Source organism: Leptinotarsa decemlineata, unplaced genomic scaffold, assembly GCF_025532065.1.
Source record: "Leptinotarsa decemlineata unplaced genomic scaffold, Ldec_3_MD MMD2_tig00000035_RagTag_RagTag, whole genome shotgun sequence".
In the NCBI taxonomy this organism is placed as follows: Eukaryota; Metazoa; Arthropoda; class Insecta; order Coleoptera; family Chrysomelidae; genus Leptinotarsa; species Leptinotarsa decemlineata.
The window spans coordinates 23,078,487-23,100,154 of record NW_027412540.1 but is presented as its reverse complement, the minus strand read 5'-3'; the positions used below and the strand labels follow the sequence as shown (position 1 = coordinate 23,100,154).

Sequence of the window (21,668 nt, the reverse complement as noted above, 5' to 3'; positions counted from 1 at the left end):
CATCGGTTTTCTCCAAAAAGATAAATACTACATGTGCTAAATTTTTGCAATAGTTAATTATTTTCTATATATTCTTTTGTACATTTGTCATTCTCCTTCAACTCTTCTTCAAGATTGTGAAAACATTTCAAAACTTCAACAAAAACAAGTATTCTTGAGAATAAACTTGGTCTTTATTCAGAAATTTGAGGAATATATGGTTTCAGAAGGAGTAATCATGGATACAGTTACTTTAAATATTTAATCAAGTCTCAATATCTACCATACAAATACTCTTGCTTCAAAAAATCAGATACCATCTCTCCCACTAACACAACTGCTGCTGTCGGATGACCAGCCAAAGGAAACGGAAAAACACTGGCATCGGAAATACGCAAGCCTTTCACTCCATGTACCTTACATTCGGGATCCACAACGTCACCTCGTTCCGGGTACGGACCCATTCGGCATGTTCCCACTGGATGGTAAATGTTCATCGTCATTTGGCGAATAGCGCAATACCAGTACGCTTTTGTGAGATATTTGTGCCTGCTACAGGCTCTCAAAGGACCGCCTTGTATGGTTGTCCCAAGTTTCTTCATTGCCCTGGTTTTTGCTATGTCCAGCATGATTTGGATACCTTCGTAAATTCTCTCTATGTCTCTTCCGTGAGGATCGGAAAGGAACCTGTTATCTATGATAGGATATTCGAAGGGATCCTTACTTGCGAGTCTTACTGTTCCGATAGAGTCCGAGTGAAGTGAGATGATGTAGAGTACGAAGGACTGGATTCTGTTGATGTACGCCCAAACGTCTTCATATGTTTGATCAGTCAATCTGAAAGCTCTCTGCGAAAGGTCTGTGGTGGCATTTGAAGGAATGAACATTATTTCTATGTCTGGGTAACCAGTGCCTGAAAATAATTATTATTTCATAATACTGGGAGAGCTGGAGCCTGAATTCGACTGATTTCGCTCAGTGCCCATCTTGTAGGGGGAAGATCAGTGGGAGAGAATAATTGGGGTCATTCAAAAGAGGAGATATCGGCTATCATTATCTCATCGGCTGAGATAATTAGCTATCATCTAATTCAGTCAAATCAACTGATTTGAGTAACCCCAATCTATTTTCGTTATCTACCATTTTCCGATTTTGTTAATCGAACCAAAAAAGGATTTTTAACAGATATGAAGGTCGGAAAAGTCATCGATTTTTAACAGCTGAATAATCACAGATTCTGATCAGGAGGTGCCATAGCTTTTATGATTTTTTATGAGAGGGAAATATTCACGTTTTTCATTTGAGCTGAGCACGCTCATAACCATCTTGATTGGGTGTCTCAGAAAAGTTCTTGGCGAAAAGCTCCGATCAAATAGCCTATATGGACGACTTGTTAGTTGATTCTGATGAAATTGATATCCGTTTGGAACAATTGAATGAGTTAATGATAATTTTAAACAATGTGGTGTGCATCACCAACTTGGTTGGTGATGGGAGTTTCAGAAGTCCTAGACCCTCTGTTTTGGTGAATGCTAATATGGTCGATATCGTTGGGCTTATGTTCAGCCCAACGAAATCATCATCACCATCATTTAGTTATAATATTCAGGGCCTACTACATACGTCCCTTCACTATATTTGCTCTGGACAATGGAGAGGCTAAGTGGTCCGAGTAGCCTAGTACTTTGTATCTAGAAGACGTAGTAACTCTTCCATTACAAGGCTTCATAAGAGCGAGGACGGATACCGTTCATATTCTTTATCTAACTCCAGCTCACAGTTTACAATAGATCACAGTTCCATTACAATTCAATTCCAAATTATTTTCCTCCCTGTAAATGTTATACTTAACTCGTATTTATTATTTAGTTCTGATCTTTGTGAACTGTTTATCGATTTTACAGTGAAATCAAAATTGAGCTTGACATTCGATTACAAACATTCATTGACAGTTGATCATAACAAAATGAAATACTCGTACATGTATTGTAAAGTGATGCATGCCATGAACATGAATGATGATTATTCACGGTGCATTACTATTTGAGGTTATCTGTCTTGAAGATGATCTTTGAAAAGATTTTCGTCATCAATGTTGAAGATATAATTAATGGAAATCAAACTATATAGAAAATAATCGTTAATTGTTAATGTTTTTTCCGCTCATTTTATTTTCGTTGCGTTGAAGGTGGTCATTTAAAACAGGTCATAAATGTTGTTATTAGTTAAGGTAAAGACACCTTAACAGGTAAAGACATGGCCGAAGAAGCCATTGTATGGCGGAACACGAGTTGCCTTTTTGTAAAACTGTTTAGTGGAAATCTCACAATGAACAGTTTTTTGAATACGTTATATATTTTATTACAAATAACATTTATTGAATAATAGGTAAATTATAATATTATAATGACGTCACGGAATTTTCCTTACACTGATTACCTTAAGTACTTTTGTCTACACAACTACCTGTCTAACAGTACAATTATATAAATAGTAAGATATGAAGTTAGGCTAGGTCCTGAAGGCATACTAGTGAGCTTCGACGTGGTCTCCTCATACACGATGGTTCCGATTAAGGACACGATACGGTTAAGTAGCGAAATATTTCTAGCAGACATATCCGCCCTCTTCACTCATTGCACATTATCAACTTATTTACAGTGGGATGGTGCTCTTTACAAGCAATCGGATAGTACCGTGATGGGCTGTTCATTAAATCCAGAGATTGCAAACTTTTTCATAGAAAATTTAGGATAATGACCCAAAAATCCAACTCACAGTGGCACGAGAAACCCAACAGACTCTAGCCTTCATGGATGTTCTTGTGAACAGATGAGCCACAGAGAGTTAGGTTAGATCCAAACTGGGTGGGTCTATTCGACCCTCAACCGCAACCCTTCAAACTGAAGGGTGCCTAGAAGATGACAGTACTACCAACTGTCGAAAGCGCTCGCAGATAATTTATAGAAGATATAAAGCTTCAAATCCTTTTTATAGAATTTAATATTGAAATATATATATATATATATATATATATATATATATATATATATATATATATATATATATATATATATATATATATATATATATATATAAGGTTGAACACGTTGACTTTTTAAATATTTCACAATATTACACTTAGGTCCTAAGTGTAATGTAAATGAGTTAGTCTTGGAATATAGCACATACTTTGATCTTGCCATAATAATATTCTTGAAAATTTCACTTTGTTCCAAAAAAATTCACATTACGTGGGTAGCGGAAGGGAATTAGTCTGAAATCTCACCGCCTATCTCAAGAGGGAGGGGAAGGTTGAGAAGATACCTGAAAATATGACGTGATCAATGGACTACCCATAATTCCAAAGTTTACGTTTTTCAGCTATAAACACAATATTTAATGACTAATTCCTGATTAACATACTCTTCCATGTAGTTGTTTTGTTCTATATTATGCCAAAAGAAGGAACATTTAAACTTTCATTCGATTCAGTAATGATACTTCTATATCAGTGGAAATCTAACGGGTCATGAGGTACTAATCTCTATGAAGTCGATCTGAGTATATCCATTGCATCAAATTTTGGCAACATACCTACTCGAAAACTTGCAAAAAAACGAGAATTTGGAGTTACATACATAGGGTAGCTGAAAGTCGAAAAAGACTATGAATTATTTAAATAGAGAATGAATACTGTGATGAGTTATTCAATTATTTCCCAGTGAAGTTCTACCTATCATAATTGTTTAGTAATTCGTGCAAGGTTATAATGAATAACTTACATTAAACTTCAACAACAATAAAAAGAACGTGAAGATAAAATATCAACAGAGGTCAACACTTCATAGCTGGAATATTATTACTGCAGCTTAGGCTGCAGAATTTGATGGACAAAACACTTGTTGAATGTGTATGTCGAGGTGAATATTTAATGTATCTGTACTCATTTCGGAAGTTGATACACCTTAGCCGATATTTTTCACGGTCCTGGCAATGACTGTCTAGAAACCAAATTGTTTGAAGGTTATAGGTTACTCATCCTTTATTCATAACCCAAGTTGCGTTTTTAACTCCATCACGACATGGCAAACTCATTCAAGTAAATTGCAAGGACTTGAATTGTTTTTTGCAAACCAATGACCTGTAATCAATTCAGTCAATACAGTGCGTCGGTATCTGGTACATTTCTGGGCCATTTTCCAACCATTTCATAACTGGATTTATGACATTTTCACAAAATGCTTTTGTTCAGGTTCAGGAGGACAGGGACCTACTATTACCTAATAATTTTCATCATAAAGCCATTACTACCGAATTGGTACTATCAGTTGAATTCAAATCACTTATATATACCGCAGAGAAGTATTTTAGGACCCTTGATGTTTTCAGTATTTAGTTTTGATTACCCCACTTTCTTATGGCATTGTCAAGTACATCTATAAGCAGGTGATATACAGTTATATTTGTCTTCTCATAACACCGATACAGAAAGTTGCACAAAACATTTCTATACTCGGTGAATCATTGACTGAAAATCAATCCAAATAAAACTTTAGCGTTATGCATAGGGTCTCAAAGGCAAATAGTAGAAACTCAGTGTAATTTTAGGCTCACTCTCGATAACGCAGACATTGACTGGATAGACAGTGCTAAAAATCTTGGCGTAACCATAGTCTTTACATGAGCATGTGACATACATTCGCTATATAACCGAATTTCAAAAACCAAACATGAAATGATATCAGAATTTAACGTAGCATCTGAATATGTAGTGATATACAGGGCATTCTATTTTAAAAAATGGAATTTTGGTCTGTAGCAACTACACCAAACACCCTGTATATTTAAAAATTATATCAAAATATAGCTCTCATGAACTCCTAAAACTTTTGTATGAAACATTTTTGTGTATCTCCTTCAACAAACCAGATATTGCCTGTCACATAAAATGTGGGACACCCGGTATAGCCCCTTCTTATCTGAATGAAATTTTACTACTTTTAAATCATAATATTCATCAATTTAAGAAAGAAATAAAATCACAGATGCTTACTGCTCAGTGCTAATTTAAAAAATTTAAAATTCAATGTATGGTAGTGTAATGAAATTGTTAAATTGACCAAAATAATGTTAAGAATATTAAGAATCATTAGCAACTTTATGATCTATTATTTCTTTCTCTTCTCTATCATTGTTATAATAGTAAATAAGTATTTTAATAATTATTTTCCTACACTCACTGTATAATTTTTCGGAAGAGTGGAAGATAGCCCTTGGCTAACCCTTCTCCTTTTATGTATAAATGTATTTTTATGCATAATAAACGATTATGACCCAATGATCACTCACCCTACGGTGTGGGGAGTGATCATTCGTTGATAATGCTGGCGCACCCTCCCGAATGTATCGGGGCCCTATCCCCCGAAGCCCCGATACATTCGGGAGGGTGCGCCGAGCAAGCGCAGTGAGCCAAGAATGACAGCCTTCTGCATCTGTGTGGCTAGGATTTCTGCCTTAGTGCGGCAAGTCGGTATGATTTTAAGATGAAAAAGTAGAGAGGGCATCATTCCACTCCAATAATAATCAGAACAACCATCTTGACAGAGTTTGCGCAGTTCGAAGAGAAAATCTCGATATTTCATCCGTTTTCTCTCCTCTTTTCTAATTATAAATTTTGTAAACTGTCTCAAACATAACATGGTTGAGACAGTTTACAAAATTATTGGAAACTCTTTTGCAAACTTCATTCCTAGAAATAAAGTAAACCAACAACTTATCCAAAATTGTATACCAAAGAGCTGAAAGTACTCATGATTGATAAAAAAAGCTCAGGCAAATCATCAATCCACTCGTACAGATCAAGATTATTTAACATTTTCCAATCTAGGATCTCAATGCAAAGCTCTTATGAAATTCTGTTATGATAATCATACAGCAAATATTGATGACCAAATAATCAGTATAGTTCCAAATATTTTTGATATTATATAAACTCAGTGAAAAAAAAACATGGATTTCCAAATAATATGCATCGTGATGATCAAATACAGGGAACAAGGAAAAGTATTGTTAATCTTTTCGTAAAACTCACCTCTCGTAAATTGTGACTCATAAAACGCTACACCATGGTTATTCCCAGGTGAAGCCAACGGACCAACTCCTTGCAGGAACTGTTGAACATAATGTTCCAGTGGAAGGACGGGTTCCGTGTAATTGGTCCAAAAATTCAAACCATAGTAACAGGCGTGATCCATGAGAGAGCTGCCAACTTCCAAATCCATTTTTACAGGTATATCGAGTGTCTCTAAATGATTTCTAGGACCAATCCCAGACAACATAAGTATTTGGGGGGTTTGAAAAGCTCCTGCGCTCAGTATGATTTCCTTTGATGCTTTGACAACATATACTTTATGTTCGTGTGTGAAAACAACTCCGTAGGCTCTTTTGTTTTTATCAATCAGGATTTTGGTGACATAGCTGTTGAGGAGGATTTTTAAATTCGGTCTGCTCAAGATAGGGAATAGAAAACTAGTTCCAGCGTCCTCAGTCCTACCGTTTCTGGTGTTCAACTGTGCGTGTGCCGCTCCTAGCCCAGTTCCCGCATTGTAATCAGCGATGGGATATCCTAGTTCTTTGTGTGCGTTCAACCAAGCATTGAGTTGAGGACTCCTTGGGAGATGATGTTCCACATTGAAGAAGCCATTGCGACCGTGAATTGGCTCATAGATTGGCGCTTCCTTATCCCTGTGGACGAATCTCTCGGTTCTCTTGAAAATGGGAAGAACACTCGAGTAAGACCATCTTGAATCTCCAACTTGTTCAGACCATCTGTCGAAGTCTATGCTTGAGCCTCTTGCATATACTAAGCCATTAATGAGAGTAGTACCTCCCAAACCTCTTCCTCTGGCCAATGGGCATATTCGATCTGTCATACCTATGAAGGATTGATATTTTCAGTTAAACTTCTCAGGAATTTCACACATGTATTCAAAGATTAAACTTCAAACAATAGAACAAAGAGGGAATAAAATGAAATATGAATAAAAACAACGAATAGCTTCGAGCTGTAAAGTCAGGGCAGGGTAAGTGGTAGCTACTGGAACCACCTGACATCGCCTGGTGAGATACTGATACGATGTGAAGTTGCCAACGAAAATTGATTGTTGGAGTTGCTGGGGCCTAAATTACAGAGGTTATCTAAAATAATTACTGCTGATAATCACCAGGACACCTGCAATACTATTCGGTATGGAAAATGTGTGACAATCGCAGTTGTTAATAAAAATAAAGAATGTACAAGATATAATGTTTTCGAAGCATGGTATAATATTTAGTATCAAGGAACATTAAATGACTTACAATCACAACCATTTTTCAGAGAGTCAATACTCAAACCTAGCTGAGAATATGAACAACCTCGCTTCAAGAAAAAATAATCGTATTACCTCTCATATTCTTTGAAAATAAACGTGCATCAATACTCACCCAGACATGCCGTACTTTGTGGTGTGCTAAGGAATCCCCAATTATGTTGTGTGTACTCTACTTCAAAGTACATATTTGGTATGTCAGTTACATTATCAGGCAATCCGCCTGCTTCGATCAGGAGCACATTCCATTCCGGTACTTCTGTTAATCTATTCGCCAAAATACTTCCTCCAGGTCCAGCACCAATTATGATGAAGTCGTAGGACTCCAATTCTGTCAAGGTTTGAAAATTATTACTCCTAATTCATGTTCTTTGGACTTTTGACAAACCAATTCAATATGTCATGAATTTGGTATGAATCTGATTGCAGGTTTCTAATCCTAAGTCCTACAATACCTAAAATATATAATCTGGCAAATCTGTGTGACCTATTCTGGATAATTTACAGGATCCCCTATGAAACCTAGTCTAAGCGTCAATAATTCATTAAAAATTATCGTGAAAATCAAAGAGGTAAAACTGCAAAATGGACAGATATTACTAATATCTGACATATCTTCGTTGATAGTGAGTGTCCCTTTAATAGAAACTATTGAGTGTACTCAAGACATCTAGATCAATATGCCATCTAGTGATATAATGTTGTAGTACATCCAGTTTACACAAATTTGTTTGAAACAGAATTGCTTCCAGTTCAAGGAACTGTTTCTTCAGACAGTAGCAGAGCACAGCAATGGGCAACCCTTTATGGATAATATGCTCATCAGCAGATTTGAAAGATATGAAATAGATCTCTTTCCACGAACATTGATACGCCACGTGAATGATGCATTTGCCATTATTGACACGAATGAAAGTAAGGTAGAAGGCTCAACAAGATGCTTTGAAATAGTAAGTTTACGAATTGAATACTCATAAACACCAAAAACAGGTAGGTCCATAATTTCTTCTCCATAGTTTTGCCAGGTTTCCTTCAAGCAGAGACAGATATGACGTAAAAAATTTATCAAGGAAATATATGTTATCAGAGAAAGTGGCAGATATGGATAAGTTGGTTAGGTATCGAAAATGTATAGTATCTTAGTAAATCATCGGTTTTTTAAGAAGATAACCACTGAAAGTTATCTATATTTCTGGTTCTGAACCAAAGTATTTTAATAGGCTAGGAAATTTTCCGGAAATACAATATGAAAGTAGCTTTCAAATCTGGTCAAACATCAAAATATGTGGAATGAGATTTGTAAATAGTGATACATAATTAGGTAGCAACCAGGCAACTACAAGTGTCATAACAATTAGTGTATTATCATAATCATAAATTATTAAGATACAACAAGTAATTGGGGAAAAGCGTTTCTACTTCATCATCTTCAAACAAAAATATGGTACTCTCGAATAAAGAAAGAATGGAGTTAATTTCAAAGCGAATTCTTAGCAAAAATATAAAGAAACAGATACAAGGTGAAATAACAACTTTAATATAAACACGAAAATCACTCATTCCTATTCCAATATTCAAATAAAACTATTCAAATATTCTTCATGAAATTGAAACAGATTCCTTTCATAATAACGCTACACAACGAAATACATGAAAGGGTTATTGATAGAAGATTCACTTAAATTCTCATTGGTCTACAACTCGTAATTTTGGATTGAAAACAAGTGTCTTCAACTCCTTATCAATGTCTTTTTGAACTTTGACAATGTCACGCGTTTTTTATATGATTACGACTTAATGTTACCAAAAGAGGCAATTATGATCTTGTCAAGATGATAGTTCGTAAACTCTCTTATAATTAATGGATTTAATTCCAAATATAGGATTTCTATTTGAATTGAAAAGGAAACATTTTTAAAAGAGATTAGTTTTTGGAAAAGAAACATTATAGCTTTCTATTTCTCCATCGTTAAATAAGAAATGTGGTAAACCTCCAAAAAAAAAAGGAAGAAAGAAATTCACTTCTAAATAAAATCTTTGCAAAAATGTACAGATCATGCACGAAGTTTCTTCAAGTAAAAACTGAAATGAACCCTCTCAAAACAACTACTTCCACATAAATATTGAATTACATGGAATTGGCATTCTTATTGAACATGCTCCAAACATTTGTTATGATATTGACGCAGATATTGTTCATTGAAAAGCTACACAACATAATAGATGGAAATGGATTCAAATTGAATTTTATTTCGTCCTCAATGATGTACTCTTGAGTTACGGGACAAGATACTTGCCATATCACCTCATCTCCACTGTTTTGGATAACAATATAACATTGAGCACCTATTCATTTATCACATCACTCTATGTCATCAAAAGACACACATCTGCTCTTGTCACGATGATGATAAATATACATAGCATATAACTATCTGTTTCACTTTTTCCATCATACCTGTCACAAAGTATTCATTGAATGGTCTATATTCTTGGGCATTCGTCGGTAACTCAAAAATCTGTGCTTGTTCCCGCACTTGATTTATGACATTGGTCAAAAATTGAACATCTTCACTGTATTGATTCTGGAATCTGAAATATATAAGAATGGTCAATTGCAGTTATAGATTCTAGGGATGAAAAGTAATTGGTATTCAAAGTAATACTGTTCAAAAGTATCTTAAATATTCAATATACCTCTTATTTGTCATATACAGGTATATTGTTAGAACAACAATATTGTTGTAATGATATTATAATATCGAAATATAACCAACAAATACCAGTTAATCCCTTTTCTTCTATTTTGCTCTAAATCAATTCAAATATGCCTTTTCACAAAAGTTATAATGAATTAACAAAAAAGAATTGAGAATGTTTATAAAGGGTTTCAATTATAATAGTACCTACACGTTTAGAGAGAAGTTACTTCAGATAGACTCTCATGTCTGGTGTGTGACTCTGCTGATGGTGTCAACTTGATTAGCAAGCACCATTAGTGGAAAAGAGTTTTTAATAGATATAGATCAGTTTCTTCATTATCATTATCTACGCAAAATGTTCCAGTTGTAATTTTTGAAAAGATACATGGTTATTTTTCTTCATTTTCTCACAATTGAAAAAATGGAGTGGGAAAATGTATTTGTTTGTAGCAAATTGTTCATTGAATGTACTGTTGTAAATCATACCCTAAAGAAAATAACGCTGGCCGCCACTGGTAGCTTTAAACCAATTGTGACGTAGCTAAGAGCGCGTGAATGTACGATGTTGGCTGCCGCTATAGATGTAATGAGAAAAATGCTACCGTCTTTAATTATGAACATTAGAATTATGTTGTATATTTCTACATTGAGTGTAGCTAAAAGGACTGTTGAAAACGAAACATTCGAGGAGAGCAAATTATTCTATTTGGAACGAAGTTGGCACATGTGAATAGGATGTGATTTTTGAGTATTGTTCAGTGTAGTCAATTACTGGTGAACCATCGGGGAAAAACTTACAGCACAAATATACAAAATGAATACGAAAGACCACTAAAATTAATTATATTTCAGAGAGAAGGATATCATATTTATGCAAGACACATTTTTCTCCAGAAATCGTTATTTACATCAATAACTGGAAAGCAAATAAAATCTCTAATGTGACGATTTGAAACAAATTAAAATGACGATTTGAACAATATCAATAACTTCTGCCATTCAGAAATAAAAATACTCAGGATATTCGAAAACACATTTTATTCAACGTGTATTTATATTTTTCATTTCTGAGCATATTTTATTGTTCTATTTTTTTCAACAAGAATTGTTCCTAATGCATTTCTGGAATAACAAAAAAAATTAAGCATCCATTTTATATAGGTACAATATATGTAAGTTATGAAACAACGGATTGTCGTTTTTTTTACATTTTACTATCCACGCTGGTTTTTTTATTCATCATTATTCATATTTAATGGGTGTGAATATTATTTGAAACGCCCAAATATCAAGGGTTTTACCATTGTTATCACATTTAAATATCAGTTTGTTTCAAAAGATTTCTTTGTTTTTATGAGTCTACTTCAAACTGTGATATCTCAGTGCACTTTTGTCAACGTAAAACAAGTCGAATAACTCCGTCAGCATCAACATTGTGTGATCGGGATTCGATGAAGTTAATGAAGGCCGTTTTTTTTTGCCTGGTCCAGGTTGTTGAAGGTTCTACCGATCAAAGTGCTTCAAAAGATGGTAGCCAATTGGCGAGAGCTCTGGAGAGTATTGTGGTTGAAGCAGAACTTCAAGACTCAATTCGTTAAATTTTCGGATTTGTAAAACGTGCGGACGAGTATTGTCGTTGAACAGGATCGGACATTTCCTGTTGGCCAGTGCTGGCTGCTGCTGACGCAATTGTCAGTATATTTCGTCGACTTCCTCATAATAGGTTAAGTTAGGTCCAAGGTGAGTGGGTCTAGTCGACCCTTCACCGCAACCCGCAGGGGTTTATTGTGGCTCACACCTATTCATACTCTACCAAATAAACCTAGCTTCTCAACGAAGCCGATTAGTTTGTACGGTGAGTGGTATTTCAGGTCGGATGGAAAGATTACGGCTCTGCCGAACTCTAAAAACCTGATATGGTCCCCAGCGGGGTAGGCACAAAGTATATGCTCTGCTGTTTCATCGTAAATGAGGTAGTCGGATAGTCAAGATGCAAGATTCCCACCTTGATACTCGGGACAACCTTTCCATATATGGGTTTTGCACGTCAGCTACACCTGACGATGCCTCAGATTCAACCGTGCAGGGCTGTTTCGCCTCTGGTTTTGGAGAATCATCACTTGGGCGCAAACGTTTGCTAACCTGCTCATGGGGGGTTTGTTCCTCCACCTGAGACAAATTCATAAGGTACCCCGTTCGTGAGGAGACGACTTAGTCGTTTCCTGGATCAGGAGTTAGAGAGTTGAGAAGCTGTCGCTCCAGATCTGAATTTACAGGGAAGTTAGTTGGAGTCGTAAGCTCGACATCCATCCCCTCTGTAGACTCGCTCCTGATCTAAATTTATAGGGAGATCAGTTGGAGTCGTAAACTCGACATCCATCTCCTCTGTAGACTCAACGTCCATGAAATGGGAAGAAGGTCAATCACGGCAGAGCCCCGCATTACCGTGGCAAGGCGATGCTACGACAAGAGGGCGTCTGGTATTTCGAAGGTTCCGTAGAGACAGCTGATAGGCTCTGTGTCATTCATCCTCTCTGCACGGATACACACACCTTAGGATTGAGCCATCGATGGGACGCATTTCAGCTAGGGAATAACAGAACCACAAGTGATTCTGTCATTTACGTATCCAGCGGGGCTATGTGGAAGCAGGCATCAACCCCCACATCCCAAGCCAATGCACTCGCCAAAAACAGCATGCACAGTGGTTCAGGCAGTGAAAAATGAACAAGGACAGCTAACCCGCTCCTCATAATAGAATTCTGCTGTTATAGTTTGGCCCGGTTGCAGAAAATCATAGTGAATCACACCAGCCGCTCACCACCATACAGTAACCATAGTCTTTCTTAGTGGGTTTTCGCCTCTGAGAAGTGTCTGGGTGGCTCATAGATATTCAACAGCTACTTAAATTGTCTACTGCTATTCATCACACGTGACGATCGAATCCAAAAAAGGATCGTTTTAGAGGATCGCCAAAGCAAAGAAGAATAGACATCGAAACGTGACAATTTCTATCGATCGTTCATATCGTGGGGCACCCACTTTTCAAGCTTGTTGATCTTTCCAATACGTTTTGAATCATCAGAAACTGCATGGTGGCTGACGACCAGTTCTTCCGCTATTCCACGCACCCTTTGTGATGGGTCACTCTCCACCAGATGCTAAAATCTACAGTGCGTTCATTAACATTATCATTGGCAAATGCCTGGTGAATGTTTTAGGTTGTTTTGGCAGCACTATGGTTCAATTTGAACTGAAGAGAGGCAAAAAAATTCAAATTTGAAAAAAATTAACAGCATTAATGTATACCTCAAAACACAGTAGAATGAATATTAATCGTGATATGGAGCTCGGAAAACAAGTATTCTTCTCAGGTTCCACTAATTTTAGAGAAAAAGCTGAAAATGAAACTGAATATTCGAACAATATAAGAAATTCGGAGTTTACTTTACAGTTGTATTATACAGGGCTATTCAAATTCGTTTCTGTACATGGGGATCTCGTAAAGATAAGAGATAGAATGTCGGTTAAATTATGGCAAAGTTGCGTATTTTAGAGACCTATTCAATGATGTCAATAAATTGAATATAGCTCTTTTGGTTCTGGAGATATACAGGAAAAACCAAAAAATACCAAATTATTTTTTTGCCTATATCTCCTTCATTCGCAGACATATTGAAAATCTGTTCACATTTTGCCATAGTCACTTGATGTGAGCTCTCAGAATATATCAATGAATCTTTTATACATGGTGTCATCTGATTTGGGCCACCCCCATCGTTCAATTTTTTAATACGGACCTGTAATTTTTGTTGTAGTTTTTGGATCGAAGACGTTCATTTCATACTGAGAAATTGAATTCAATTCTATATTTCTGGATTTTTCGGTAATATTCGATTATAATTGTGTGAATTATTCCCTTTTAAATTACGGCCCTGGAAATTGGTTGACTGAGTTGAATAAAAACACAATAGCAACTTTCACGTCTCCCTAAGTACCGTAGAGTTTTTTTTCGTTTTAAGGTACCTATTCATATTTTTTTCATTGCTCTGAGCGTTTTCTACAATGAACTTCGAATAAGAAAACCTTTTATGATTATCCGAAACATATCTACAAGAAAAATATATTATATGTGTTTTGATGAGCAGAAAAAAAATGGTAGCAATAATAACATCCGAAACGAACACTATAATTATAATGAAAATTTTAATGAAGTCAGTAATGTATATACACAAAAAAATTAATTGTGCAATAAATGTTCGAATTGGAGTCCTTCCATTTTGAGACAAATAATGGGACAATTTGATGGTCTGCAAGATCACCAGATCTTACTATTTTGGACTATTTTCTATGGGGGACATTGAGATTGAGGATTTTGAATGATTTGCTGCATTGTTGCCAAATATTAAGTATATTAAGGGCAATAAATAATATGAAAAACCGAGTTTAAAAATGTCTCGAAATGGAAGGACTCCAATTCGAACATTTATTGCGCCAATAATTTTTTTGTGTACCTAAATCTGTTTAAAAAAAAATCTGTTTTTCCGCATTTCAATTTTCATTACAATTATAGTGTTCGTTTCGGATGTTATTATTGCTATAATTTTTTTTTCCTGCTTATTAAAACACATACGATATATTTTTGATGTATACATATATGTTTCAAATAATCATAAAAGATTTTCTTATTCGAAGTTCATTGTAGAAAACGCTCAGAGCAATGGAAAAAATATGAATAGGTACCTGAAAGTGCTATTATGTTTTTATTCAACTCAGTCAACCAATTTTCAGGGCCGTAATTCAAAAGGGAATAATTCACACAATTATAATCGAATATTACCGAAACATCCCGAAATATAGAATTGAATTTAATTCCTCAGTATGAAGTGAACGTCTAAGATCCAATAATTCGAACAAAAAATACAGGTCCGTATTTGAAAATTCAAAGATGGGGGTGTCAGATGACACCCTGTATAAAAGATTCATAGATATATTCTGAGAGCCCACATCAAGTGCCAATAGCAAAATGTGGACAGATTTTCAATATGTCTGCGAATAAAGAAGATGAAGGCACAAAAATAATTTGGGATTTGTTGGTTTTTCTTGTATATCTCCAGAACCAAAAGGTCTTTATTTGATTTCTTTACATCATTGAATAGGTCGCTAAAATACACAACTTTGCCACAATTTAAACGACACTCTTTCTCTTATCGTTCACAAGATCCCATGTACAGAAACGAATTTGAATAGCCCTGTATAAAGAGATAACTGCCATGGTTCTTTCCAGTTTTTTATTTTCATAATTCATTCAAATAATTTGTAAAATATGCAATGAACTCACCCATCAAAGTTATTATCCGGTCTTGGGAATTGGAATTCTGTTGGTTTATCTGTGAATAAATATTTTCAATTAAATAATTGTCGGTGTAGCTTGGGGAAAACCCACTGTTCATGTGTTATTCAAGAGGTTTGGGAATTCCCTAGAAACCAACCTGTTCAATTACGTTTTCAAATGGAGTCTTTATCTTTTCCATAATTTCATAGAACCATGCACATACTGGAAATATCAGTTCATTACTTCCTCAACTTTGGAAAGAGTATTGAAATATTAGCTTATTAAGATTATATCCATACAGATATTCGATGATGTTGATAAATAAGAATTACTTACCATCATATTAGTTTTATACCAACATGGTTTCAAAACTTGAAGTAACTTTTATCTCAAAATTGAATAATTCATTCAGCATATTGTAAATATTTCTTATTTCTGGGGGTTCTTTCTATGATTCCAGATATTCAGTATGAAGCACAAGTTTTCTGGGAAAACATAACACATCTGATTAGGAAACGTTCAATAGTTTAATTTTCAAAACATATTAGCAGGAAATCTGGAACCGTATCTCATTATCATGTTGAATAGGAACTGTCGTAATAAGAAATACCTTTTCAACCTTCTCTTTTCAATCAAATGAAGTTTGAAGAACACACCAACAAACTCATTCAACGAGCCTCCCCCTCAAACTGATATATGGTAATAGGCACTGCCTATCAATATAATTGATTTTGCAGATACTCTTCATGGGTCATTTTGAAAGAAAGATTCAGAAACTCCAGAATTCTTGTTTGAGACTCATATATGGAATTCGAATAAGAAAAAGAATATCTCACATGCTCAAGAAAGGTGGATGGCTCGATATGTAAATAGGAGAAAAGTGCATGCTGCCTGTTTCTATCATAAGATTCTCTTATATGAAGTCCCTTCGTAACTACACAGAAAAGTGACGTTTCGAACCGATGTTCATAATATTAACATCAGGTTCTAAGGGTCTTCAACACCTCCCATTTTCACAGCCCAGCTATTCAAACGCTCTTTCAGTTACCAGATATGAAATGTATTCAATGCTATTCCTGAAGTTTGAAAAAATTACTACCCTCTCAATTTAAATAATCCAGTCATTTAAGCTTAAATTAGGTAAGAATCTCGGAATTCGAGATAACCAGCTATAAGTCTGTAAATACTTGTATATTGACACCCTAAAAGTTGTCTCAAAACCTACATATGGTAGGGTGTAAGCAACTATTAAATTTCAAGGTCAAAGGTCACAAAAATCGGTTTTTTGCGCTTTTTTTGGAAATATCTCATTTCCTATGGGTTTTTTGCTATTTGTATTTATTATCAATATTGTAGAATACAAAATTCTCTACAAATTTTGTTTAGAAAATTTTTTTATACGGTGAACCGTTTTCGAGATAGAGGGCGGAGAGCACGCGGTCACAGCATCACTTCAGGTCAACCGGTGCCTCCGGTCGAAAACGCGCCATATATAGTTGATGAACTATCGATAAATCAATGATTATAAATATTTGTCAATTTTTATTAACTATTATATTATATTTTTTCATTTTCTTCATGCATTAAATCTATATCTATTCATATTGTATGGAGCAGAGAAGATACTTTTTCTATTATTTTTGATAAATACATGAATTATTTACAAAGGCATTACAGTTCCAAAATAATTGTTGTATCTGACGGATATTCAGACTACAGTAAGAACGTAAAAGCTATGGAGCAGCAGAGAAGACCTGCTGCACTTTGAAAAACGTATGAAGTTTGTTTCGATGAAACAATGGTTGTACCAGTTACTCAAGAAAAATTCTTATCAAATCGAAATAACAAAGATAAGTTCATTAATATGTTACTTGAAAAATTACAAGCTGCAAATATTACTACTAAACAAGCCAGAGATGATGCGGATGTTCTTATTGTTGAAACTGCAATTGAAGAATCAAAGTCTAAAAAACTGCAGTTATAATAGGACAAGATATTGATTTACTTGTCATTTCAATTGGGCGTACACTGTCTTACGAACAAGAAATTTTCTTTAAAAAAGTTGGGAAAGGTAATGTAAAAACGGAGATATACTCGACTAAAAGTTTTGATAATTATCCTCATTTTAAAAAACATATTTTATTTCTGCACGCATTAAGTGGCTGTGACACAACTTCTGCGCTTTTTAAAAACGGAAAAAAATCATTTTCAAAAGTTTTTGGGAAACTGACAAATTTGGATGAACTAGCTGCAGCATTTGAGGAAGAAAATTGTTCGTCCCAGAGAGCAGTCTATAATGCTCCGAAAACTGTGAAAAGTCTCGATCATCTTCGTTATATGCATTACGTCAAGTCTACAAAACTTAATAAACCTGTGCAGCTTTCAAATATTCCACCAACAAGTGCAGCTGCTCATCAACATTTCAACCGTGTATATTATCAAGTTCAAACTTGGTTAGGACATGATTTGGAACCCCAGGTATGGGGTTGGGCAATGCGAAACGATTTTCTGGAGCCTATCATGACAATTTTACCACCTGCTCCAGAAGATTTACTAAATACAATTTTCTGCAACTGCAAGAGTGATTGTGGTTCGCGATGCGGATGCAGAAAAGCGGGCTTGCAATGCTCTTTAGCTTGTGGCCAATGTAATGGGCAAGCTTGTCTCAATGATCTACCATATCAGAGCGACATTAACGAAGATGGAACCTTTGACCCCGAAATCATGGAAGAACTTGAAACAAATGTCGTTGAAGACGATAATGAAGACCAGTTTGAAAATTGCCATCATCCAGAAGACGACGATGAAGAGGAAGAAGATGATTAAAATTATAAATTGTAGTTTTTATACCCTTTATTCCATTTCTTTACTTTCAATAAAAATAAATGTATTCAATGATATTTTTTAATAAAAAGATTAATTCATAATTTATTTGTTTTTTTTTTATTTCATCATGTAAGAAGTTATAAATATTAATTAGGTTAAAATTCAAATATAATTCCTATATTTTCATTAACAATTCTGCAATTACATGGGCAGGTAAGTGTTTTTAAATAAATTAATACTGAATAAAAAGTAGATAAATTAGGAAAAAAATGATAAAATATAATAAAAATTGACAAATATTTATAATCATTGATTTATCAATAGTTCATCAACTATATATGGCGCGTTTTCGACCGGAGGCACCGGTTGATCTGAAGTGATGCGGTGACCGCGTACTCTCCGCCCTCTATCTCGAAAACGGTTCACCGTATAAAAAATGTTTTCAAACAAAATTTGTAGAGAATTTTGTATTCTACAATATTGATAATAAAAACAAATAGCAAAAAACCCATAGGAAATGAGATAATTCCAAAAAAGCGCAAAAAAAACGATTTTTGTGACCTTTGACCTTGAAATTTAATAGTTGCTTACACCCTACCATATGTAGGTTTTGAGACAACTTTTAGGGTGTCAATATACAAGTATTTACAGACTTACAGCTGGGTATCTCGAATTCCGAGGTGAACTTACTATAATGACTGGACTAAAAATCAAATTGATATTTTTCAAAATCCATAACATGATGAACCTTTCACCATTCCTCCATTCTATTTTATTTTTCCTTCTATTATTTATTCTCTTCAAATAACAGATTGTTTGCTTAGTTCTGTATCATAATATTTTTTAGCTAAATCGCCAGTCACTGATCTTTATTCATTTATTCATATACTTATGTTAATTCTGTGCTACTTTAATACCCATACAGATACTTATTTAGTTCAAGTGGAAGAACAGTTTGGCATTTATTTGCATAGCTGTAAAAATTGAACTACGCCTTTTGCTATAACTTCACGAATGTAAAAAAATGTGTGGTTATAGTAATAAAGACGTTTGTTATCAATTATTATTATCATTATTATATTCACCTAAAAACGAATCCAATTCGTCGAAAACTTTATCCCATTGTTGAAACCAGTAGTCAGCACTGTTCACTCCAGTAATTCCAATTATCAAAAAGAGCTGCACGGTAACGTTTTTAATTTTGTACATTTTCAACAACTGTTAACACGAATTTGAAATTCCTATTTACTCTCGAAGGTTTATATCAAAACTAATCTAGATTATTTAACAACGACATTCAGGTCTACTATGACAGAGGCGAAGAAATGATTGAACGAAAGGGTAAAATGCATCTGTATTGCAACTATCTCTAACAATCAGTCACGGATAATGGCCCGAAACAAAGCTGAAATAGATAATGAAAACCGCGGAAAATACAGAAAAAAATTTTTGTTCGCTTAAGACGTTACCGATCAAGCTTCAACGAAATTTATACTGTGTGTTTCGCATTCTGTTTAGACCCAATTCAGAATGTTCAGTACTTTACGAGATTTGTACGAACAACCAGAAAAAAATTTAATAACATATTATTAAGTTTAAGTTTGACGATAGTCGTGTCACGAAGTGTTCTGGCGATGCATTGAATTTATTGGAGCCTCTGGAAACACCCTACATTTTACGAAAATTATCATTTTTCTGTGACAAAATCCTGTTCACTAATAGATTCACAGCTTCGAAGATTTTTTTTCTCCAACTCTCATTCGTCTGACGGTCTGGATGATATTACAATCTGTTCACGTGGAAATCGTTCGATGAAAAAAAATTATTTTCTCCCACGTATCACCTGTGATCGTTTTATTTCTTTTTTATTTAAAAGCAATATCTCAGAGGTCTGCTCAAAAAATCAGATGAATTGTCATTTTTCTCAAAAAAGTCTTATCATTCATCAATTTTCATTTCGTACCCTTCAGAGAAGCCCCCTTAGATATTATAGACTTGTGCCAGTGTTTCATTGGGTTTATCAATAAAAAATTGATAAGGAACGACTCTGTATTCTAGCTCATCATTTTATTCTAATATAACTGCATAATGGAAACCTAGAGAACTGGATATAGGTGAGTCTCTTTAAACTGGTCGTTTTAATTTGATGCCCTATCCTACCTAACAGATTATGGGCCAAGTGCACGTAAAACAAAATCAAAAGTGAACCTACATTCTTGTGAATCTGATCTATGTAAATAAATTGGGTATCAAAAATAATAAACGAAACATTCAACCATTCAATGGAGAACGTTATAGCGTCTGGAAGTTCCGTATGAAATCACTACTTGCTGAACTACAAGTTTTGGATGTTATAGACCAGGATATTGAAGACCAAGATGACGAATGGACCAAGACAAATCTGATCGCAAAGAGCACAAAAGTTGAAAACTTGAGTGATTCATTGCTGAGCTTCGCAAGAGGAGAACATTCTGCCAAAGATATACTAAAAAGCCTGGATGTCATTTATGAACGAAGAAGTCTTGCAACTCAACTGGCTTCGAGAAAACAATTGTTGAGTTTAAAACTTCAAGAAGTGTCTTTTTCCAACATTTCATTCGTATCGATGAAATAGTAACCGAACTTTTTTCCGCTGGAGCTAAATCAGTTGAAATGGATGAGGTATCGCATCTCTTGTTGACTGTTCCCTCTTCATACGATGGAGTTATAACAGCTCTTGAAACCCTCATAGAAGATAACCTGAACATCGCTTTTGTAAAAACAAGACCAGTGGTATTTAGACAAAAGTGTTTTTATTCATTTCATTTAAGTGAAAACAAGACTGTTAGATCATGAGGTTGAATTGAAGAGAAATGATAACAGCATAGATTTGAAGGTACTGCAGATGGAAAATCAACCAACTTCAGGAACCTCAGGTGTCAGATTCAAGAAACAAATGAATACAGAGCATGTTGATATCAAATATCACATCTCGAGAGAACAGGCTGAGCAGAAGACAATCATACTGAAATATATTCCGACAGGTGAACAACAAGTGATGCTTTACCAGGACCAAAGTTTGCAGAAATAAGAATGGCCATTGGTTTATATTAAGGCTTAAGAATTATTTCAATTTGAATTTTTTTGAGCAATTCGGTTTTTATCTTCCCAATCGTCGCAGACAGCAGTCCTTTCATGGGTCTCTTCAGTCTTGCGGACAGGAAAAAGTCGCAGGGGAGCAAATCTGATAAATACGGTGGCTGAGGCATGATCACGATGTTGTTCTTGGGCAAAAAAATCGCGAACAAGCAATGACGAGTCAGCTGGTGCATTATCGAGATGCAAGAGCCATGAACTGTTTTTCCACAATACCGGACGCTTTCTTCGTTTTGCTTCTCGCACACGGTGTATAACTTCAAAATAATACCCTTTATTGACCTTGTGTGGCAATAACTCCTGATGCGGCTCTGCCGA

At 35.0% G+C, this 21,668-nt stretch overlaps 1 protein-coding gene across 1 annotated transcript; it reads right to left on the bottom strand.

Moving 5' to 3' along the window:
* Positions 1 to 227: 227 nt before the first annotated feature.
* Positions 228 to 19,698, bottom strand: LOC111504103 (glucose dehydrogenase [FAD, quinone]). Its single transcript, XM_074172040.1, has 6 exons — positions 19,301 to 19,698; positions 15,396 to 15,444; positions 9,811 to 9,944; positions 7,468 to 7,683; positions 6,074 to 6,916; positions 228 to 892 (listed from the first exon to the last, which is right to left on the bottom strand). The coding sequence occupies exons 1-6, from the start codon at positions 19,422 to 19,424 to the stop codon at positions 252 to 254; spliced, it is 2,007 nt and encodes a 668-aa protein (XP_074028141.1). The 5' UTR covers positions 19,425 to 19,698; the 3' UTR covers positions 228 to 251.
* Between the last annotated feature and the right edge of the window lie 1,970 nt (positions 19,699 to 21,668).

Coding starts and splice junctions, on each gene's coding strand:
- LOC111504103 (XM_074172040.1), bottom strand. CDS start 19,424: ATGTACAAAATTAAAAACGTTACCGTGCAGCTCTTTTTGATAATTGGA. Junction 9,945..15,395: donor CCGGATAATAACTTTGATGG/GTGAGTTCATTG, acceptor TATATATTTCAG/ATTCCAGAATCAATACAGTG. Junction 7,684..9,810: donor CAATGAATACTTTGTGACAG/GTATGATGGAAA, acceptor AAACCTTGACAG/AATTGGAGTCCTACGACTTC.